Source organism: Necator americanus, chromosome I, assembly GCF_031761385.1.
Source record: "Necator americanus strain Aroian chromosome I, whole genome shotgun sequence".
NCBI classification, from domain to species: domain Eukaryota; kingdom Metazoa; phylum Nematoda; class Chromadorea; order Rhabditida; family Ancylostomatidae; genus Necator; species Necator americanus.
Window position 1 is genome coordinate 33807151 of NC_087371.1, and position 24695 is coordinate 33831845.

A 24695-nucleotide genomic window follows, 5' to 3' on the forward strand; every position below is an offset into this window, starting at 1 on the left:
CATCGATAACGCGTTTCCTCTCGCTTGAGGAGGTGTGCTATTTCCAAAACTAAAATGAAATAGTAGGAAAAGCTCAAGCGGCTCTTTCCTTTCTTCTTTTTTCTTCTTCTTCGCCATCAGTTCTTTAAAAATTGTGTGTTATGGCACATGTTGTAAGTGTGGATGCAGCGAAGGAAGATGGTACCGTAGTGAATGTAGTCGGCGCAATGTATTTTCACCCGCCCGGTGAGCGTGACGTCCTTTGGACGGAGATAAGGTATGCAGATCACTAGAGTGAGCACGATCACGCTCAATATCCCATAACGGCCCTAAAAATGGCCTGGGGAATGATCTTGCTTGATCAAATTTTCCTACGAGGCACGTAGTAACGTGCAATACTTGCGCATGTGGGCGTACGCGCCGCGTCTGCCGGCGACTGGTGATGAAATCAAGACGAAAGCAAAGGGAAAATCGGTCAGGTTCTGACAAGCGGTCAAGATCGTCACGTCAGCAACCGGCTGATTCTTTACTCGATGACAGGCCCAGTGCCTACTCCTATTATATTCCGGTTAGAACGATCTCGATGCAGTTGCGTAAGCGGCTGCGCCCTAAGCGACGTTGTGGAACTAGCGGTTGGGATCGAGGTGGGGCCATGCCTCACCCGACTTGCAGCGACGGGTGGGGCTAGTGAAGGTTCACCTCAATGTCAATCGCTTCGTTTGAGGAAACCTCAACCTCTCATCGATACAAATTTCTACGGCAGGCACTGACTCACGTAGCTACGCATTGACTAGAGTGGAATACATTCCTCAGCACCTTCCTTGCCGAGGAATGTATTCCATTCCAGTCAAAGCGTAGCTACGTGAATCAGTGCCTGCCGTAGAAATTTGTATCGATGAGAGGTTAAGGTTTTCTCAAACGTACAAATACGTCATTCCTAACTCCTCAGCGAAGCATATGCAGAGAGAAGGTGATCTTCCAGTACTACACATCAGCAAAGACGTGCGACTACGTGAAACCGTTCACGTTTTTTTCTTGCTTGAGGCAATATAAAAACTGCGGAGCCCTCATCCAATCGTATTTATCTGCCTGTATAATGTAGAGGTTATGTGGCTTGGGTTTCGTTAGGATTAGGATTGTTAGGATTTCCTTCCCTACTGAGGAGCCTTAAGGAAGGCTAATCCAAAAATGGATCGTCTATGTTGAGGCAAAATTATCCATCTTTCAATCTTATCCTCTACCTTATTTATTTTGACTTTTTTTTTTGATATATTCTCATCCAAGAAGGATTTGCTCTCACAAACAGGGATGTTACCCAGCGCATATATATGGCCAATCAATGGATAGACAGAAAATATACTTATAGAGCACGTATAAAAAAATATATATTGTATATATCGTATGCAGTGGATTTAATATGTCTATGGTTTCGAATAGAATTCGTGTTCGAATAGAATTATTCGAGAAACGATTATAGTTCGTAATTAAGTAATATTTCATACAGTATGCTTTAGCAAATCGACCAAATAGTACTGAATTGCGTGGTTATTTATCATCTCAAGACAGATGTATTGGATTCAGATCCACGAGGAATTGCTTTCAAACGTAAATTGTCGTCGCTCACGCCAACTTATCACTAAGAACTATAAACATGTAAAATAGTTGAAGCATTCATCATCAAATATCCTTGTGTGATACGCAATCGATGGGAACAAGGAAAGCGGCGAGCGTGTGCCAAGCAAAGAAGGCCAGATTTGCGGTTTCCGGACAAAGATAATTGCCATCGACTATAAATCCGGGTTGGAAAGGAAAATTTAATTTTTAATAACTTAACTAAACTAATTTTATTTCTAATGTCTTAATTTTTATAATTCTAATTCCAAAAATAGTGATAATATATATATATATACATATATATTATTTTGGGCAGGCGTAGCGTAGCGATTAGAGGTCCCCCGCCTGCACGATCGATCGCAGGTTCAAATCCGCCCTAGTGCTCACCAAGCCCTTTATTCCTCCGGGGCCCGGATAAATTGGTACCAGACATGTCTGGGAGGATAAAAACACTGACTTGACCCATCGAGTAGCACCTGCGAGTCATTTTATAGGCCACGTTACACGTTCGTGAACCTCAAACGATTCTGAATTGAAGTGAACGTGGTGGCGGATCCCGAGCGGATTGATTAGCGCCAGACACTTTATTTACTTTACCTATTTCTATTGTTTTGATTTCATTTTAATAAACTATTCTGTTCTGAAGTTATCTTAGCCATTAAATTTCTTTTCTAGAACTTTCCCTTTCTTCTCTTTTTCAAAAATTCCCTAATTCTTAGAAGCCTTACAAACGAGCCTTGAATTACGATGGAGGGTTTACAAGTGAGCGGTGGAGAGTGAAATTTCAGCAATATGCATACAATAAAAGTATAATTTGTGTGAAATAGAAGAAAAATGGATCAGTTTCCAACAAAAATAATCGTTCAACGCTGTCATGAGTTCAGAAGTGGAACTGACGTGCGGTAGATGTTGAGAACCTCAATGTTATCCAGAATGAGATGCATAAACGGGGCAATGGAATGCTATTCTACACCGCCAAAAAAAAACAAACGTGGTCACGTGATCAATTTTCTTCGAAAACGAATGAATAAAAATTTATCGTGTTCTTCTCATTCCCTGACTCTACAAGAAAATCTTCAAAGACCTCTGAATCAATTTCTCTGTGAGGTATATTCGAAGCAAGAATATGAGGTAAAAACACCAAACGATTGAAGAAAAATTCTCCTTTGTGAAAAAAAAAACAGTAACAATATGTGACGAGAAGAAAGAAACATGAGCTTAACCACGAAAATGATGTTCCTTCCATGTTACCGCGTCATTTTTCTTTCAGAATTGTTTACCTACTTATCCGTTCATTTGTTTATTTAGCTGAAGTTTTCAGATGTTCTACAGTAGGATTAAGCAGTATATTACGGTGAGGAGCCAAACAGTAGACTGGAATTTCTGACCTAACCAAATTCTAGCTGCCTGATCATCAGGGTTGATCAAATTATATCGTTTTTCTTTTTAGAAAATGTCATTTTGATAAGAAAATGTTTCCTATTTCGAATATTTGCAATTACTTCTTTCCCCTCTAGGAGAAATGTCATATTCTGTACGATCCGGGGATGGTTTAAGGTATAAGACAGCGTAAAGGGAAAATTTTTCGATATTGAATTTTTTTCCAGAAAAAGTAGGTGAGATTCAGAGTATAGTTTGTGCACGTCACAGCAGAAAATTTGAAGGAAGTCTGTTTCAAAAAAAAGAATAGAAACCTGAGAATTGAAGTTATTTTATTAAAATCAATTAAGTCGCCCTCTCCAACGATGCAACCCTTTGAAAAAATGTAGGATTGACAAATAAAACAGTGTCGAATAAATTTCAATCGCACTCAATTTAATTTAATCTAATTTTTATTTTTAATTTTCTTATTCTTCAAACGGCAGCGTATTTGTCTATACCACCGAACGTGTATTTGAATTAGATGACGTAAAATAAATAATTGGAAAAAAGAGTCCGTGGACGCATGTGACCTGCCGAAAAGGACCGCGAATTTGCAAAACCCCTATCTTCGGACATGAAAAGACTTTAACAGAGAAAATTTTTCGGAAAGTTACCTTAAATCATCCCACCATTCCGTCAAAACTATGCACAACTCATTATGAACGGTATCGCAGATAGTAAATTCTTCCAAACGATGCCTTGTGAACAAAAATAAATCTTTACCGAACCTGGTGCTTACCTGTGGGCGTGATAAACAATTTATTTAATGCTTAGCAACACCGTAATAAGGTTAGTTAAGCGTAGCGGTTAGAGTTTTCCATAATCGTTGGCTCAAAACCGTTCAAGACTCACCAAACCCTTAATCTGTCTGGGTTCTTTCCTCACTCGCTCAAAGTGAGGCCTCAAAGGCATCACCTCACGAATCTGGAGTGGTACGGATTTTCGGTGGAGTATTTCGTATGCGGGATCGTAGATTATTGAGAGAAGGGTGATTTTGGTTATTTCTTCCTAATTGTCGTAGAAAACGTCCCGAAAGACACGGCTTCGAGCGTCCCGGCGCACTATTTTCTACAAGGAGTTTGATTGGAGCACGTCAGAACGCTCGAAGCCGTATCTTCCGGGCCGTTTTTTACGGAATCACCCACCTCTCCATAATCTACGATCCCGTATACTCCACCTGAAATCCGTACCACCTCAGATTCGCGGGGTGATGCCTTTAATGCATCAGTTGGGCACCGCAAGCTATTTCACATTCCTCAGGCACGCCAATTATCCTCTACGCTCCTGAATTGAGATCGAACGCGTTGGCGCATCCTGAGGGGATTGATCCACGCTTAAACACTTCATGCTTCATCTTTTGGCTCAGTCAGTCGGCTCAAAAATGAAGCTCTGCTTAACTGCTCTCAAAAAGGTCCGATGGAGCGGATCAAAGGGGGACCCTAGCTAGCACCATTTATCGCTACAGTTTGCCATGGTCCCACCTTGATCCCCACCGCTAACTGCACCGACCGCGTACCATCGAGCGCAACCGCCTACGCAACTGTACCATTCTTCATCTCGTTTTGACCTTACGATACCTCCATTTCAAAAGGTTAGGAAACAGAACTTTAAGTGTTCCCTCAAAGCAATTGTTAACACTATGAAATACGAATAACCCAATAGTGGAACCGTTAAATAAATATTTTTTTTGAAGCTTAGGGAGAATTTTAAGCAATTACAAAGACATTTCTCTGAAAGATGTTCGGGCAGAGGAAACAGTGACGGTCACCGCCAGACTCACATGCAGCGATAATCTTAAAAATCCATGATACCTTTTATGAGAGATTTTTCAAAAAGGAAAACGTAAAAATTTTGTGGTCAGATTTTCAATTTTCAGCTACTAAATGTTCAACTTTTATCGTTACCCTCACATTCGACTCACCGACAACTCAATTTTATTGTTTTTAACTAAACAGTGTTATTAAATATGTATTTAAAAAAAAAATAACGCATAAGAAGAAAAGCATCTGTTTCACAGAGAGAAATGCGACTGTATTCAATATTCGGATCAATGTAGAAAAACTTACAACACTCCTGAATTCTGAATAAGCACAGGAATAGATGTTATGGAAACAGCTGACAACACTGAGGTAGACGGGAAAACGCATTTCAGAAAAAAAACGTCATACATTACCAAAAAACTGTTTGTACAATCGCTACAGCATCCGGTGACATCGATCTTTTTGGAATATTCTGGAAAAAAAGACCTGGAAACGATGTTCATTGTGAATTTCGTCTCAATCGTCAAAGCTGGCAGCAGATATGGTAGCTGTCGAATCTGATCGTCCTCATGAGCGAGGCCCATTTGCCGTGTTTTTTTTTTCCTTTTTTTCTGTTCCACAACCATCTACCTATTTTTTTTTTACTTTTTTCCAAAATTTCAACTCATATAGAAAAATATAAATTCAAAAGGTAATCAATAAATATAAAAATAGCACAAAAATAAAGGAATTGTTTTTCGAAAAAATCATGGAAAATAGAAAATAAAATGGTTAAATAATGAGAAATAAAACATTCAGTGAAAATAAAGATGAAATCCAAGAAAATCCTCTGCAAAGCACATTTTCTGCAAATGAAAGAATTAATTTTAACAAACAATGGAAAATAAAAAATAAAATGGTTAAATAATGAGAAATAAAAATTTTCACAAAAAATGAAAATGAAATCCATGAAAATTCTCTGCGAAGCACAACAACAAACTAATATCTGTCCACATTTGCTCTGCTATTGAGGATTTCAGGACATATTCAAACCTATTTAAAAAAGAACAAAAAATAAATAATAATAATAACAAAATCAATAAAAATAATAGTAAAATAAAACCAAAAAATATAAAAAACTAGAATAAATAATAATTTAAATAAAATAAAAAGTAGAAATGTACGGAAATCTAGGAGGACTCTGAGTAAATTCTATCCGCTGTTCTACATGAGCATAAAAGTTGTTTAACACACATTTTTCGAGTGAGGTGAGTTTCTGTGCTCGTAGTGAATCGTCCATAACGAGGTGCGGCGTACAGAAACTTAGAATGAAACACCTAATCAAGCAAACAACCGACCAGAGCTCAATGACAACAGGAAGGAATCAGGAGAGTTTCGCAAGCACCGCCCCCGTAGAGAATGTTCCAGAAACGGCTGTCAAGCTTAATCAACTACAAATTTATTTTAATAGTGGTTTTGTCGCTCATCACGGCAAAATATCCGAGCGCTGATCGATATCTCAACTGCCTCTCTGTTGGGTTTTATTATGTGAGTTTTTCTCAACTCTTAATGTGGACCAATCAGAAAACCATTAATAATAATTAATTAATAAAAGAATAAAAATTCTTGAGATGTAGGCATTCAAACCGATAAGAAGTATAAAAAGCACTAAGAGGGGTCTGCCGATGGCTTTTTTCAAATAAAAATAACTAAAAAAAAACAATAACAAATAAATTGGAAGTAATAGAAAAACATTGAGAAAATTGAGAATGAAGAGGGGATGAAAATTGAGAATTTTAAGCTTTAGATGTAAAAATTTAAAATGATAAAAAAAATTACAAAAAAAAAACTATTACTAGGTCTGAATTGTCGATGACATTTTTTTCGAAATAAAAAAAAAGAAAAAAGAAAATAAAGTCGTAGTAAATTTTGTACAGGAAAATCGTGTCCCATGTCGTTTTTCAAGACGATCAGAGGAGAATTGAACTTGTCCACGGTCATACTCTTATATCCCTAATCCTATCTTTTCTGGACGGGTCCCACCATGGTCAATACCACTGTCTTTAACTCATTCATTAGCTTCCGTTTTTCATTTTATTGTTTCATCTCGAAATTTCGCCAATGTTCATGATCTGAATTGATTTGCAGAAGTTATGTAAATGTTTTACGAGTGAAATAAATAAGGATCGAGGATGTGACGTGTGCTTCTCTTTTTTATTTTGCTGATAATTTAAAGATATACGTGAACAAGAGTCCTGCGTGTTCTGTTTACTAATGTTACATACTTTTTACCTCTACTTTTTCTACGCGCTTTCTACGCATCGCTCTAATCGAACTCCTTATAGAAAATAGCGCACCGGAGCGCTTAACACCGTATATTCCGGGCCGTTTTTCACGGCAATTAGGAAGAAGTAGACAAAATCATCCTTCTCTCCATAATCTACGACTCTGTATATTCATACTCCACCTGAAATCCGTACCACCCCAGATTCGTAGGGTGATCCCTTTAAATTTGTAGAAGTAAAAGAAGCAATTACCTCTGAGGTCTTTTATCAAAAAAAGGAATCTGGAACTGGAAATCAGTCAAATAAGCTTGGATAATTTATCAGGGACAGCTAAGAAGTAGCGAAAGGATAACTGCTAGGGATAATCCCGCTAAGAATCCACTTCATCGCACGTCCAGTAGTTATGCGCGGTTTTTACCGGATTTCACCCGAATTAACTCACACGGAAGAATCAATATGTGGCCTTCAGGCGCTTTGGACATTTGAAATATAACGGGGAAAAAGTCTATAAAATGTAAAAAGGATAATAATAAACTAAAAATTATTATAGTGAAGACAAAAAGTAGACATTATGTGGATATAAAAGCAATTCAATGTTTAAAAAATCTTTCGAGAAGATATTTACGCAACGGAAAAAAAATTTCCTTGAAGGCGACTTTTATTGCCATTTCAACGATTGCAGCTTCACAAACATCACAATGTTCCAGAAAGGAAAAAACCAAAAAAAAAGCCAGTCTGTACGTCACCTTAAAAAGTGCTGTGAATAAAAGAATAATAATAATAATAATAATAATAATAATAATAATAATAATAATAATAATAATAATAATAATAATAATAATAATAATAATAAAAAGAAGAATTCAAGAATTTCTCTTTGGCACGTCACATTGAGCGTAATAAACAAATGAGTAAATAAATAAATAAATTGGTGGCCCAGATCTATCCCTTGGGGATGATCCGTGTTCGACTTCAATTCATAACCGTTAACGAAAGCCATTCGGATGACTTTCGGAAACCAGGCGAAATACCAAATCAGGGTTTTTGTCCTCTCAGACAAGTCTGAAACCTATTTATCGACCGGGGAAGGATTAAAAACTTGGTTGGCACCAGAGCGGATTCGAACCATTGAGGGCATATTCACGGAGAGGCTTCTTAACTTTTTACCACTGCGCTACACCCAACAAAACTGTGTGTAAGCAGCAAAAAAAAACTGATTCTCCACTTTGACAATCTTTTTAAATTTCCCCTGTGGAAAAAAATAACCGTGCACAAACCAGAGTAAATTTTTTTATTTATCCTGAAACACAGTATAAATAGACATTATAGATAACATAGATAAATAGATAAATATAGATAAATATAGATATATATATATATATATATACAAAATGGCCGCAATCTCCAAACAATCCCGGATTTATCATTGCAGCGCATCTGGCTGGCTAGCTTTCAGTCCAAAGGCGGATTTGGTTGCTGGTAATACAGCAAAGACGTCCCTGGGTGGGTACTGTAAATTCATGTCGATGGGACACAGTGAAACAAAACGTGGATGTCATTTTTCGGATTTTTTAAGCTGAGTTAATCAAAGTTGTTCATTGCTGACAGCTGAATTCATTTCAGCACACGTCAAAAAAAAAGACTTGCAGCGGAGAAACTGCGTGACTTTCGGGAAATCCATAAGCGGAACTGCGGACTTATTCAAATTATCGAGCGGAGGGGATGGGAAGCGAATTCGCTGGACATCGAAAAAGTGGTCCTAATGGCTACGTAAGCAGGTCTCTTGAGGTTTGAGCCACTTAACACAGTTGGTAGAATTTTAAAAATAAATAAAATACATGTGTCATTCGTTGGAAAGTGAGTTTTTCGGAAACCACGACGATAAATTGTGAGGTAAGGAGCGCATCCAGTTATTTATTTACTTATTTATTTATTTATACGCTAGAAATATGTTTTTCGCAGTACATATGTATTTATATTTGCAAGAAAAAAACAAAAGAAATCAACAAAACAGCAGAAAAAAAAGGAAAAGAAAAAACAAAAAAAGCAAAACAATAGAAATGAACACAACCAAGATTTTCGGTCCTTAATAAATTAAATTAAAATTAAATTATTAAATCATTAATAAATAAAAATTCGACAGGAATGAAGACCAAATGAACTCGGATTGCATGCTTATGACATTTTTCTAGGATAGAAAATATTGAACCCTACTGAAATATGTCAACGTTCTATTTCTGCGCTCTTTTCTTTCTTTGTTTCTTTTTTTTCACTGAGTTATTCAGGTGGCATTCTATTGGAAGCGCTACCGATGCTGTTTTCTATTGTTACGTGGGGTTAGCTGGCCACAGGGCACAAAAGGGTCTCAACTACTTTTTTTAATTTTTGAAGACGAAGAAAATAAGGGATTTTTCTTTCTGGCTAGAGAACACTGAATTCTCTAGAATATTCTCTGTAAACCACACTTTGAATGCCTCGGCAGCAATTATTGCGTGACCAAGACAGCTAGCTCTACTCGTGAGAACTTAAGACTAGTTCTTCTATTTTATGTTCGCGTGTTATCCGTCACGGAAAAAACTGCGCCCGGTCCCACTGACAACATGGTTGCCGATTTTTCTTTTGTTTTTCCCAATGTTCTGGCTCAGATAAATGTGTTTTGTTTTGTTTTAGTGCAGCATTGGTGTATGTGGATAAATAAACAAACAAATAAATAAATCCACCAATAATCACCTTTAAAAATACGAATTTCTGGGGAAAAGAGATGATTGTGCGATTTGTTTCAACAAATAAGAAACTGGATAATATAAAAGGTTCACTGAAGGTCTTGAATTATAAGAAATGGTACCTACCAGGAAGGTTGTAAGGATTTTTCCTGAAGTAGTCTGAAGCTTAGCGTCTTCATTTTTTTTAAATTTCAGTTGAAGAAAAAAATTGAAATCTGAGTTTGAATTGGAAAAAAATTGATTTTTTGAATGATTGAATGAATTTTTGTTTGAATTTCTGGATTTTTTTTCACCAACTATGTTTCGCAGTTATGTCGAGGAAACAAGAATCCGAAGAGAAGAATGTTTTCAGAAGGGAAGGAGTCAAATAACATAGAATCAACTCATCGCGTGAAACGATGACTAACGATGATGCAACGCTTTGTTGCCTCGCACAGGTTTTGTGGAAGAATATGCTGGACATTTCATAAGGTGCTTCGACGACCGCCCACCGCTGCTACATCGCTGCTCCAGTCGGAGCCGAGTGCAGAAAATTGTTAGGTGAATCGATGTCAGGAGGCTGTGAGTGGAGAACGTCGCCTGGTGCTGAGGCGGCGTAAGAAAATCGTCGACGAAGTCGCTCATCCCAGCTGAACGCCACGCACGCTCGCAGTCGAGCACTCGTCTTGCGGTCAATGTGCTTTCCTTTATGATTTCTTGTGCGCTCTTAGTGCGAAAGCATGATTCTCTCTTTATGCGCACACGCTCGCATGAACACATGGTGCAATTTGCTCTTCTATGAAAAATTTCGCGATGGATGCAAGGGGGTTTGAAAAGGATGCAGCGGAAGCGTGAAGCGATACTAGCGTGTTTCTCTGAGCGCGTTACAGCTGCATCGAAATCTGAACATGGAAACGACTGGAAGAGTATCCATAGATCTGCACTTAAAGGAAACGTATAATGGAACTGACATAGATGGAAAACCTGTGGGGAAATATCACGTTCAGAGGGCTAATGTGAACGTGGTGCCGCTCAACTAATCTTCACGTAAAACAGCGTGTGAAATGGCCTTCCTTCCTACGAGACACCTTAGAACGCGCCCTTTGAACACGCTCCGCCCCTCGCAGCAATCTATTTACTGGTTTTAATTGAACAGCGCGGCGAAGAGCTCACATTGATTTCTGACCGCTCGCTGCTGGACGCGGCGCGGGCCCAAGTGTTGCGGATTTTCGACGTAGGAACAATCGCCGTTCTTCACATCGTTTACTATACCTATACCCCAAACTCTATATTTACAGGTTCTTTATATTTCACAGATTTTCTAACCGCGTCAGTTTCGAGATAAGGATAAGGATATAGGATGTAGTTTCTGGCGTTAATCAATCCACTTGGGATGCGCCCCTGCGTTCACTTCAGTTCAGAATCATTTGAGGCTAACGAAGGTGTAATTGGTCCATACAACTTGCTGTGTCAAGTCAGCGTTTTTATCTTCACAGCCACGTCTGGTCGTCCAGACGCCAATTTATCAATCCCGGTGGAGTGAAAGGCTTGGTGAGCACTAGGGCGGATTCGAACCTCCGATCGATCGTGCAGGAAGCAGAACCTCTAACCGCTGCACTACGCTCGTCCTATCTTGTATCCCGTAGTAGCCTGCATCGGTAAAGTCACGTAGTAGGGAAAAATAATAGCTTACTTGCACAACTGTGTGTATTTATATTTTCACTAGTCTCCACTGCGTTTTTTGCAGCACACTCGAGTAATTTTTTTTCATAACACCGTAAATCACCTGAAGACTGCTTCAACATTCCATAAAATTACACTGTGTAGTGCCAAATAAAGGAAATTTATTTTCTCTTTTTTTCTCAACAACAACAAACTCAACAATGTACGTAACAAATGTGATAGCAACATAATTCAAGCAACAAACGATCAACGTGCACTATAAAAAGCGCCTTTACATACATATATAACCACAGTAATGTTAAAATCTTCCGGACTTTTCATCTCAGTAGAAGTCCTTCATTGCTCTTACCTCTTGAAAACTCAAATAAAAACTAGTATTTTCAACAATAACCAGAAAAATACATCAAACTCTAAGAATAGAAGAAGAATCGTTTATATCTAAATGGATTTTGATATTCATAGCTGCTAATTCTGCGTTTAAATAGCGGAATACTCGTGGTACCTATAACCATGGCCGTTATTGTCAATCTATAAGGAAGACTAAGATTTCAAGCAAATTCTTACCTGCACTAGATATACTTGGTCTTCCTTACCACAATTTCGACACACTTGTCTTTCGGTATAATCGGCTGTATCCGAAGAACCCTAAAATGCCAAACATTCCAGAAGAAGTTCACTCGGAGTGTTCGAATAACGACCATACGATTAAATCGCTCGCGCTCATTAGTAAGTATAGACCTATTTAGTCCAACTGTGGCACATTTTAAAGGCATCACCCACGAATCTAGGGTGGTGCGGGTTTCAGGTAGGTTATGCCTATACAGAGTCGTAGATTATGGAAAGAAGGGTGATTCCGTCTATTTCTTCTAATTACCGTAAAACACGGCCCGGAAAATACGGCTTCGAGCGTTCCGGCGCACTATTTTCTACAAGGAGTTCGATTGGAGCGCGCCAGCCTTGTGCACGCGTCGCATCTTCCGGGCCGTTTTTGCGGCAATGAAAAAGAAATGGACGGAATCACCTTCCTCTTCATAATCTACGACCCCGTATAGGAACTCTCCACCTGAAATCCGCATCACACCATATTCGTGGGGTGATGCCTTTAAAGGAACATAAATCAGGTCTATTTTAAAGAATAGGCTACTTATTTACAATCCTTCTCAAGAATCGCCTCAATTATGGGACCTTTTGCAGCAGCTTTTAAACAAATCCGCCAGAATTCCAACATCCGCATGATAGCTACAACATCCACTATTTTTCATCCATCATTTTGCTAGAAAGAATGGAAGGATTATAAAAAAAATTATGTAACATTATGTTTTCTCCAATAACAAAACACAAATAAATATAATATAAAATCCGTCACCGAAATAACCACTTATTGTTGATCGCTAACAATTGTCCACAGATTACCAGTCTTTCATAAAATAGTTAACTCAATGATATTTAGGTCAAAATGATCGAACTATTTCCATTCAAAAAGCACTCTAAAATGAATCAGAAAAAGGAAGAAATCAGCTTAAAGAAAGCATCAAAGTCTGAACTTCTTTTTTTCTTAGGAACATGTCGAAAGAACTCTTATGCCCTCTTTTCGCATTTGACCACGCCCCCCTCCCCCTCCCCCCATTTTGTGACTACATATAGCAGTCTGAAATTGCTCCATTTAGGAAGCTAAAGCATCAAAACAGCAGGTGGACGCTCATAAGTTGATATCAAGATATCGACTTCGATATCCCTGCAGAAACGATAGCCCGCAGTAACCAACAAAATTGTTTAAAAAAAACAGTAGGTCTGCTAACGTAATCCGTCCATAGTTCTACGACTCAGCCGCTTTTCTCCAATCTCTTTCAAGAAATAAAAATTAAAATAAATAAAAAATAAACAAAACAAAATTGTACAACGTTGTGCTACCTTTCTTCTTCGAACGGCCAATGCTTTTGTGGTCATCAACACAGATAGAAGAGATCCACATCGTCGGCAAGCATATGCTACATCACGATCAGAACAGTTCAACAATCGATCCTAGAGAAAAAGTGTCAAGTTCATAGCGTAATAAACCATCTGACAAACCTGTAACACAAAGGCAGTCCCGTGAGCAATAATCGCATCTCTTTCCATTTCTCCAAACCGGATCCCACCACCTTTTTTACGACCTTTTACTGGTTGATGGGTTATAGGATCTATGGGACCAGTTGCTCGCACCTAAAACAAAACTAGTGATGTTAAGAAATTCACATTGCTCACATCGTATAATTGACCTGGAATTTATCCGCTATCATATGCCTTAGACGCTGATAGTAGACAATTCCGAAGAAGATTTGCACCTAAAGTAAATCGTACTAGGTTCATAATTCAATGAGCAAAATAAAAAGTATAACTATGTAATAATTGTAATGAAAACTGAACTCACCTCCATTTGGCGGCCATCTACTCCCGAATAAAACGTCTCATTTCCATGATAATTATAACCAGCTCTAGATAATAGCTCTCCAAAATGGTCAATAGCGGTACGTTTTTCACTGCAATATGAATTTTATCGACAAAATTTTATGTTATTATTATAAATAACTGTTTTATGTTATTATTATAAATTATAAAAGTAGTAATACTTGAAGACAAATGGAGATGCATCATAGACTTCACCATGCATAGCAGCTGCTTTTCCTGCCATACTTTCAATCATCATACCTAAATTATTTTACACTCAGCACAAAATATCAGGATCTACCGAATTTTAAATCTCCAGAATTACGGTGTGGAAAAAAACTGACCGATAGTCATCCGACTTGGAAAACCATGAGGATTGAAAATTATATCCGGAACCATGCCACTTTCGCTGAAAGGTAAGTTTTCAACTGGCCAAAGAAACGAGTTGATTCCTTTTTGACCATGTCGGGAAGCGAATTTGTCTCCGATAATTGGGTTCCTCTCAATTCGCCATTGAATGAGAGCGTGCTGCAAAATTAACGTATAAATAATGGAGTAATTGCAGGATAACAGCAAACTCTTCACCCTAGCTGCTTCATCGGCTCCTTCTTGATGTACCAAACGGACTATTCCACAATACGCTGGTTCAACGTAGTGGAATTTGTGAGCTTCATGTAATCCTGTATCTTGATTGTAAGTCACGTAATAAACATCCCCTAAATAATTACTAACATTAGCTGACACAAACTGAAGAAAAATACGTTCAATTGTTCCAATATTAGTACTGTAGCTCGACCCTTTGATGCTCAAAAACAATTTAGTCCGATAATACAAAAACAAGTCAAACCAAATTAGCAGCTTTCAGGCGCAAATTATGCATATTAAGATTATTATTAGGTATCTGTTAGGCCGCATAAGTGTTTTTGAATTTTCTAGAAGGAAAAATCCACTTAAGAATTTATAAAACACACACTACAAAGTTCTTTCTTCAAGCATTTGTGGGAGTTACATTGTCCGTCAAGTGATAAAGACTATGTGAACAAATTATGCTGAACAAAAAAAGGGGGCAAAAGACTAAATTTCATTCTTTTCCAATAAAATAAGAGAATTTTGTTGCACATAACCGAAGTTTGTGTCATTTGTTTTTCAGTTATGTGTAACAAAATGTGTGGATGGATAAACCAATGCTGAAACCCTAACTGGCATGTTCCTAGTGGGTCAATGCGAAGATAAATAAAACCGATACAATCAGTGAACGGATCAGTACTTGTGTAGACTAAATTTTCCGCTCTGATTCAAATTTCTATTGTGAGTACAGTTTGTATAAATCGCTTCAAGGGCGACCGTGCCGAATAAGATATTTTTAACTACTAATTAAAATATACAGAACACAAGGATCCCTGGAGCTCGCAGTTTATCGTAAAAGATGTTTATTCTCTAAGAAGGCATTTCAATTCGACCTCCATGATTCCTATCACCGTATAGTTTTGACAAATCTATAAATTGCTCTGCTACACCCACCTAACATGTACCGTCGCCCTGGAATAGGAAGTCCATCGCAGCCAACAGTTTCGTATGGATGTTTTGGATCCATACGAAACATGGTCTTCTTCTCACTCATTGACACCAAATTTATCCTGAATATCAGTTTCTTTTCACAATATTCGTAGAGTAATATCCGCAACACCAAGAATGTAGCACACCTTTCAACTTTAATAACTGTACCATGAGCAAAGCCTCGCTGAAAAGACGCTTTGTTGATCACCATGGCGTCTTCCATGTCATACCCTAGACAATTTTTCTTTTTTAAATCAGAGTTGAAATATTGTGTATAACATAATACATATAGCAGAAAACTACTTCACCTGTATAGGATATCACAGCCACACAAGCATTCGTTCCAAGTGGATATTCATCCATTTCATATCGGTCATACGCCTCCAATTTGAGGAGTGGACTTTGTGGAAACTAGAAAGGTTAATACTGCCAAAAATTGTAAGTTATAGAAAAAAAACAGAAAGAAACATTGACAATTACCTGTAACCTATACATTTTGTTGTCAGCTCTGGTGTGCCACGCATGCACAGCTGTTCCCATAGTCTGCTTACCCATTTGACATTGGTAAACATTCCTGAAGATATAGAAAAAGGTCGAAGTCACATATTCTGCAGAGAACTGATTCAAAAAACAAAAGATAACGCAAAAAAAAATCCTGTCTAGACGTCGGCGCAAACTCTATGAATTAAAGTTTTGCTCATGCCAAAGTTCACGTTTCACAATACAGAATAGGTCTAAAACACGAAACTAAGAAGAATTTTGTTTTCAATCAGATTACTGCGACTAGCAAGCTTATCAGAGCAAAAAGCTGTTTTACTTCTAGGTGTCATGACTATTTTAAGGTTCAAAAGCAACCGCCGTAGCTCACACTCTCAATCGCGTTCTCTCGGACTAAAAAATAAGTTTGAAATAGACCGGAAACACCCACCGAGGTGACTGGTTATGATCTGGAAATGGTATGAGATTCCCAGCAAACGAAAACAAACAACTAGGGTGCAATTCTTGATGAAATGTGACTCCTGGCTCTGCCTCTTCCGGGTCAATGACAATCGAAAGATAGACTTGCTCATAAGTACCTATAAAATTTAGCATTTATTCCATGAGCAGTTTTTCCCATCGAGCAATACAAGTCAAAGCAATTCATAACTGCTTCGCTCACCGATAAACTCTACAGAATCGGTTAGAAGGTTGCGAACGGAACGTATCAAACGGGCAGGGTCAGTGAGGATATATAGGCCAGGATACTGAGTTTGGATGTTCTTCATATCCAGTGATTGACGGACCAGTGCTATCTTAATAAACAGAGCAAAACTCATGGGAACAGTAAAAGAAAATTCGTAGTGAAAAAAATTAGAAGACGTACCTCAGCCACATATGGAACTCTAGTGTCCTTCAAATCAGTTTTAATACAGCGTAATTGTCTTTCTATTGATACGGCTTTTCGTTTAGGAATATAGCCGAGGAAACAGCCATCAAGAAGCACTGGATAGTACTTAAAACGAAGATAAAGAAAAACTTGAATGACAGGACAATGTTATATACGTCATGTATCCAAAATAGAATTATAGTACTTCGGACCTCTAGCTGTGTTTGTGTGTTTAAGCACAGAAGATCAAAGAAAATTTCATTTCTCTTGCAACAAATATGTGACTTGATCTGCCACAATTTCTTAATCAGGATTTAGACAGAGCAGATAATACAACTGAGCATTAACAAACTATCTTTTTGTCTTATACTTCGGATTCTTTTCGTTATTAGCGATAGCAAAGTTTTTTTGTTTCTGCTAATTCTGACCTTACTTTTGAAAGCAATAACAATGCTGCATAACAAACATATGAAGGTGCATAGGAACTTGATAACAATCCACTGAAATCAGTGATAGAGCTTTCTTCTAAATATGCTAATACGCCCACCTCTTCCTCATTAGCGAAAATAATGGATTTGTGGGAAAGCATTCCGAGATCAGCAAGTAGTGCTGGCAGTTCCCGAGCATCCGAATAATGAGTGACTATACGACAAGAAGCTGTGACGTGATTTAGAAGTCCACATGGGGCTCCTGTAGAAAAAAAAACTTCAAAGTACACCTTCACCCATCACACGATTTGCTGCGAAGGAAAACTTGGGCAACTTTTCAAAGTGAATGACAGAGAAGAGAGGACAATGATTTGAGGGACATCAGTATTGGTCCCAAATGACTACCTATATCCTTTCACTACAAAAAAAAAGAAAGTAGAATGTAAATAAACACACCATCAGGGGTATGTACAGGACAAATAAAACCCCAAGCTTCTGGTCGCAGCTTCCGTACATCGGTAGTTCTCATTTCCATGAAGAAAGCTCCTCTATGACAAAATTGGAAAAATAGTCAACAATAGGTATTTTTAAGTTCATAAACCTGTGAATAGCTCGGAAGTGAGATACAAATCGTAATTGGTTGATCCGTTCTGCAATGACAGAGAATCCAGTGTCCTATAACAGAACTATTTGGATGTAGAATAATTTCAATTCGAGCAAACCCGTAACGTAACCTAACCTGTTGCAGTGACAATCCTATCTTTGTTACCAAATTACCAGTCGCAAGAAAGTACTCCAAACCTCGAGTTATTTCCCCATTCTGGTGACTACCCAGAGCGCGAACAATTTCGTTTCTTAACACAAGGTTAGAATTTTAAACGCAGCTGAACGACAACACCAGTGGTTCTAACATACGATGTCACCGCAAATGTATCTTTTCTACGTTTCGCATTGAACTCCAACTTGCGCCTGACCATACCAAGGATATTCTCCATTCGTTCACGGATGATTAATAGAATAATGTGGCCGGAAACTGCCGCTTCCTCAACACACTATCGTTAGAAAAAATACAGATGAAAAAGAAGGTGTAGTAATGGAGTATCAAACAGAATCATTACAACAACAAAAAAATGGTAAAAAAAAAAGAAATCTGCTAAAGCAAAAGAAGTGTAAACTTGCTTGGAACTGGGGATTATCAGGCGTTTCCGGGGCGCATTCACCCTGAAAAAGAAGAATTATAGGCTTGCAACATGTTTAGAACGGAAGTTTGACTGAACTTCGAGTAAAGCAGGGAAACAGCAAAATACCTTGACAAGAGCAAAAAGTTTTTGTGCCATGTAAACAAGCAAATAGAACTTTTCTTCCCAATCATCAAGATGTACAGCAACACAAGAATTGATTATGAATCGACCTGTTTCCTAGAAAACGTCCATTTTTCAGAGGTCAATTTCCAAAGAAATTGGAGTGAAAAAGAAAAGGTTTGAGAGCATTCAAAGTTTGAACCTCATCATCTTCCCATGGAGCAATGCGATCAGCTACTGCAACACGAAAACGAGCGCCAATAGCTCTTAGAGCTGCCTCCTTATGCAGAACGCCTTCGTCTTGACTTTGTGATAGCATATTCAGCACACAGGACAGGAAAAATGAATCGTCTTTCCGACCTCTGATGAAAGCAAGAAAATACAGATGAACTTAACAGGTAGTACAAATGTAATAGTGCAATCCTAGTTACCGTTTCATTTCAGCAGCAATCAAAGCATCATTTTTGTCAACCAATGCTTTAAGCACATAGATAAAAGGTAAGTAGAAAATTTCTCGACGATACTGAAACCTGATGAATGTGACGAAAATGAATGAAAAAAAGAGAAATAGACTTCATGTTCATGATCCAATGGCAAAAAAAAACTGTCTTTGAAAGAGAAGATTATACCTGTAGGGCTATCTGAATTGTACCCGATTCAAGGTAGTGAATAGTCATCATTACTGCGGTGTGGTTATCTTTCACGCATCGCATCATCACCCCATATTCAGTGAATAAAAGCCCCTAATAAACGATTATTAAAAGCGACAAAACCACAGTCGTAGCTTTAACAAATGTAAATTGACAAAATGCGGACCTTTTCTCGGAACGTTTTTCTGTTCAGAGCAATTGGAAAATTCCGCCGGTTCGCAACTAACAGTCTAATGACCTGGAAAACTGTGGTAAAATGTATGCTCAAAGTTCTGTGGAAGTCGTAAACGGACCTTCTCGCTGCCTTTGCAAATGAAATATCCTCCTTTTTCTGTGGCTTCCTCTCCTGCTTTTAACAGCTCACTTCTATTCATTTTACTCAAATGACAAAGAGTAGATCGGAGCATGACGGGGACTCTGCCGAGAATTGTTTCAACGATATCAACACGTCGACCGTTTACTTTTACCTGCAATATGGGATCTATTTAGATTCATTAACAATTGTGGGAATAAAAAAACTACCAAAAATCTGCATGTACCTCAATTCCTACTTTCAAATTTCCGGCGTATGTTATACCTCTTTGTCGACATTCCGATGGAAGAACCCGCAACTGATCAATACTTGATAGTTTATTGGACTGGAATTTCACATGATAACCGGAAAAAGACTCAATTATAAACGAAAGCGCCCACCCCACTCTCAAGTGTGGGCATTGCCAACGAGGCACCTGTGTAGCCCAACTCGATGGCCTCCCCAGAACTCAGTCTGAACTTCTCTTTCGGCACAGATTGCGCGGCAAGATGGACACCTTCTTCGGCCAGATAATTAAATGACTCGACATGATACGAGGCTATATCACAGTCCATATTATCTGAAAAACATAAGGAAGCTTAAGAAGTCGCAAAAACGCTGAATGTAAGGTAGCAGTACAGCGATTCGTCCAAAGCAAACATTCCTTAGATAGAACGAAAATCCGAACATTTCGTACAGATATCCAGAATAGGTATTTGCCCAAGTTCTTGGTTCTGGCCGGAGCGGATATGCGAGTTCTCAGGATCGAAAAAAAAAACCTGAGGCACAATGCACATAAGCTGCAACTGTGAAAAGCAGCCGGACATGAGCTTTGCTAAGACTTGTAAGCTCTAAAATCTTAAGATTCCATGAGGCCGGGCAATAGACTGACAGCTTCTTGGAAAAATGGATGGAATGCTGTTAATAAAGTCGGTGAGGATGTCATTTCTTCTATACACAAGAGGTCTCAGGTACTTATCATCTTGCTAGATGGCGTTCTTAAATTCTACCTCAAAGGATAAAGTTGGTCAATATTTCGGGAATTCGCCTACACGTTAGACTACTATTCGAATCGATCGAGGTTTATGAGCCTATACAATTACTTGCGGGGGCAGCCGATGTATCAGATCAGTTTCAACCTCTCAAACATGCTTAGTACCAATTTATGGACCTCGAAGGGATGAAAGCTCGTCCCAGTTCGGATTCGTGCCATCGATTGCAGGCCGCAGATCGTATGCTATATTAGGATGCACTCATTGCGAATAATTGCCCTCCCGTAGTCCACTGATAGATATGGGAACAAAATCTAAGATTGTTGTCTTCAAGATACCGTCTTTTTATCAACGTCAGCCTCAACTGGTACAAATACAAACAAACAGCTTGTCTGACATTTTTTTTTACCTTGTTAGTGCACAGGATGACAAACATTGAAGTTTCGATAGGAATCTGAATATGCACCACATCTGAAGACCCGAAAAAAAGAACAGAAGAGAATTGACAACGACAAAGAAGAGGACATTACAAACAGAAATCACAGAACAGTGGTTAAAGAACTACATCGACTATCCTTTCCAGAATCGATAAAATGCGTACATGAATATAAGCGTGACAATGCAACCAGCAACAAAAATTAGCCAATCTTCTCGTACTCGTCGATCTATCATTTGCAAAGTAGTGTTCGACAATCCTAGCTGGAATATTATAGACAGTATTTGGAATAAAATAAGATAACACGTCTCTTAAGTGACTGCAAAACTCACAGCTGCTCCTATGTCCATCATCTTTCGTCTTACCCCACGCAGATTCATATGTTGGGAACGAAGACTTTCCAGAACAGCCACTCCTTGGGAAATAAGGTCATCAACCTATGAAATAAAAAAAAACATTTGTAGCAGAATAGCTACTGACAAAATATGAAAGCGTAGATTTAGCTAAAGAGCAACTGTAAATGTTGGTGCGAATAAATGACATAATGAAACATATACAGTCGCCGCCGATTGTGTCCACATACCACATTACCACAACCCCACGTTTTTTCTCTCCAGAAAATACAAGAAAACGCTTGTGAAAAAGGCAAACGAATGGAATTTGCTGGAAGGATCCACGACAAACTAGCGATATTTTGAAGTTATAAAAGAGAAGAAATGCAATTCGATGATATAGTTTAGAAAAGTTTTGGAATGATACCTGTCGATTAGAGGAATTAAGTCGGTCATTCATCTGTAGTTCTTGGTCTTCTAGCGTAAGCGTTGTGGAGTCATTCGGTCGAAACCTGCATCGATAAAAGTTCAATCTACAAACATAATTTTTCAGGACTATTCATTTTACAAACATGGTGTGTTAGTGACGCTTAATAACATAAAGGGAATCAAAAGATTCACCTCTGATGTAGCAATTCTTCTCGTTCGCTTGCCGCTCGCCATCTCACTGTCAGCCTTGAATACATAGCCGAAATTGCGTAATGTACACTCTGACTGTCGTTTTTTAATTGATCCACTTTGATCCGTACCTTAATGAGTAAGCAAAACATAATTTGATCGCAGTAATAGCTGCTTTTTTTCAAATCTTATATTGTTTGTCTAATGCTTCCTTGTTAAGAAGGTAAAAATAGAGAATGATACAGATGAAGACAACTCTGAAACAATGAAATTTTTCCTCTTCCTCCTCTCTATCCATTTCTTACTTATCCCTAATAAGAAAGCCAATTCCGTCATCTACATCATTCATCTTTTTTGACGCAGACTTGAGCTTCCAGGTTGGTCAACGATTTTTCAAGAACTGCTAGTTGTTGTCAAAAACAGTGAGAAATGGAGATTCAAAAAATGTTCCCAACATTGCCTAATGCGTTAGGGTGATGAACGCATGGAGTCCTCTTTTCTTTTTGATTTTTACAGTTTTTCTTTTCATTTTCTCCTACAATAATACACAAGTAGGGTTATGTAGTCCTAACAAGCTCTTTTTCCACTGGTTCTATAGGGGATTTTTGCTCCTATGGTGCCTCTAATGTCTTATTTCGCAAGGATTTAGCTTTTGTCCCATTTTTGGTGTAATTGTGGACGGTGGGTGTCATCCGCAGTAGCAATACTGAGAAAACCCTTCATTTTGCCAATTCGACTTGTGATGCACCTCCTCGGTCACTTCAGTTTCCAGGAAGTGGATTTCTATCCTCCTTTTTGTGTAGCTGCGCTTAGCTCTTTTTCAAGGACAAATTTTGGGATTTTACTACGAGTACAATTACAAAAAGCGCTAGTCATGGACAACTGCATAGGGAAATGGGACAGAACTTCAATTACTATAAACTAATATCTTAGACACCCTAGAACCAAAACAACAGATAAAACTAATCGAAAAGGACTTTCTTAGGGCTAACGCTATTCATGTACTACTATGCATAAAAATAATTGAAACTATAGAAAAAGAAAAAAATAAGAATTACAAGCCCGGATAACTTCTCGCCTCCTGCACAGAGAAATCAATGTACACTTTCACCGAAGACGCATTCAACCCAAAACAACGATTTAGGGCGAATAAGTATTCCTCTCATACACGAACTTCCACATGCGACGGAAAAACCAATCAAATTGAGATAAATTAGTTGTAACTATTGTGAAACCCACGAGATGACGCCGCGAAGGAGCTTCTTTGTCGACCAGTATAACCAGTTGATCACAGTTCTTGTCGATCACTCTGAAAACTACTGGTGGAAATAGAGCAAGTTGATGTAACCTACATGAAACCCCCATGCAACGGTTTTTCAGTCTCTATAGGATAGTCGCTAGAAATAATGAATTGGGAACTTTATTCCCATTTTTTTCTTGTTGAAAGACAGGGATAAGTGACGAGTTACTGGGAAAAAGGGTAAGATTCACGGAAGATTTTCCCTAGGCAAGTGATAATTGGAAGAGCTGATGCCAAATATCAATTTTCCGCTCTAACGTCACTTTTCATAGAGTTGCAGTACACAGACTAAGGGGTTTGGATTACCAGAAAAAAAAAATCCCATGGAACTTTGCCTAGCGGTGTATTTGAGAAGAAATTTCCAGAAGTTGAGCTTTAGATTAAAAAAAAGAGAAGGTAAACAGTCGACCAAATAATTTTTTCTTCGTGATTCAATACCATGCCTAGTTAAAGCTTGCACGGAAGTGTAAACATTCTTTTTTTAAAATTAGATATGGGCATAGAAATTAAGGAAACACCGCAATATGGAGATAAAAGGGACACGACAAAGTCTGAGGACATCCACACGAGATGTATCTTTAAAAAAATGTAAAACTTGCTAAATTCTTGTTACATTTGGGATTGCCCTTCTATATTACTGATCATCTTTTGAGATTATGAAGATAACCGCAGAACAGCAGTTAAATGACACTATGTTGTATGAATTCCACACTCGTGAAGAGCACACAATAACTGCAGGAGATAGTTCCATCGAACTTTCTTTTTTCAAAGTTCACGGATTTAAACGTGCAGAGGAAAAAGAAAATAGAAGAAATAAAAAATGAAGTTCAGAAAACAAGAATACCGCAGTTGTTCTGTGATATGTTGAGAAATTTCATGAGCTTCTCTTTCGTCCTTGGCACGTTCCAGACGACTCATACCAAAATGAGCTTCTTGTAGCAGACTCGATGTCTCCTGATATAGCCGCTCCATGGACATCTATAAAGAAATCTTATAGAATAGATCCCATTCTCAAAAACTGAGTGTGAACTTTAGAAATTAATATAGAATGTGGAGAAGCGTCAAAATTGAAACAATTGTTCACAGCAAGATCCCCTCGAAATCGAAGGAAGAAAACAAACTCAAAAAAGCAACACAAAAAGAACACCATAGGAAACCTTACAAATTAAATATTTGAGTTTCTTTTTCAATGTTCTAACAAACGCACGCACGATCCACAAAACTGTGCTATGAGTTGTCCTCTCCGAGCATAGAAGAAATGCTTTTCGGGTACTGTATCTGGAGAATGGTGCCCGATATTTGCAGACATTCATAAACCACTGCAGTAAATTGGTTCGGATGTCGGACACTTTGCCACTCTCTCGTGTTTTCGATTCGTCCTTCACCCGATATTAGCTATAAACTTAGTAGATTTAGGTGTGTGATAGCTGATAGGATGACAAACAGTTGACATCCTTGTTCCATGTTCTTTATTGACAGTTATGCACACGAGAAAGACAGAAAGTACCCGAATAGCTAAATTAAATTCATTTTGCTGCTCTTCAATGTAGGATGGGCACGGAAAGGAGTGTC

At 38.2% G+C, this 24695-nt stretch overlaps 1 protein-coding gene across 3 annotated transcripts; it reads right to left on the bottom strand.

The window, feature by feature from the left end:
• Positions 1 to 11827: 11827 nt before the first annotated feature.
• RB195_007719 (uncharacterized protein) lies at positions 11828 to 24432 on the bottom strand (the record flags this gene model as incomplete). Of its 3 annotated transcripts, XM_064181501.1 has the most annotated exons (38): positions 11828 to 11926; positions 11989 to 12069; positions 13336 to 13446; positions 13495 to 13626; positions 13683 to 13748; positions 13835 to 13943; positions 14034 to 14112; positions 14196 to 14379; positions 14437 to 14567; positions 15373 to 15488; positions 15555 to 15639; positions 15717 to 15819; positions 15889 to 15982; positions 16337 to 16484; positions 16568 to 16700; positions 16772 to 16900; positions 17322 to 17464; positions 17659 to 17750; positions 17804 to 17877; positions 17942 to 18056; positions 18118 to 18241; positions 18378 to 18423; positions 18510 to 18620; positions 18706 to 18865; positions 18935 to 19026; positions 19133 to 19246; positions 19320 to 19391; positions 19447 to 19620; positions 19693 to 19791; positions 19847 to 20025; positions 20085 to 20179; positions 21039 to 21136; positions 21206 to 21310; positions 21633 to 21717; positions 21827 to 21954; positions 23063 to 23132; positions 23968 to 24101; positions 24331 to 24432. In XM_064181501.1, 38 exons carry the CDS (start codon positions 24430 to 24432, stop codon positions 11828 to 11830), a joined length of 4212 nt encoding a protein of 1403 aa, XP_064038284.1. The 3 variants fall into 3 exon arrangements, with proteins under 3 accessions (XP_064038284.1, XP_064038285.1, XP_013301123.1); XM_064181500.1 differs by lacking the exons at positions 20085 to 20179; positions 21039 to 21136; positions 21206 to 21310; ... (3 more) ...; positions 23968 to 24101; positions 24331 to 24432 and adding an exon at positions 20819 to 20873; XM_013445669.2 differs by lacking the exons at positions 11828 to 11926; positions 11989 to 12069; positions 13336 to 13446; ... (27 more) ...; positions 20085 to 20179; positions 24331 to 24432 and having other exon boundaries at positions 21008 to 21136.
• Between the last annotated feature and the right edge of the window lie 263 nt (positions 24433 to 24695).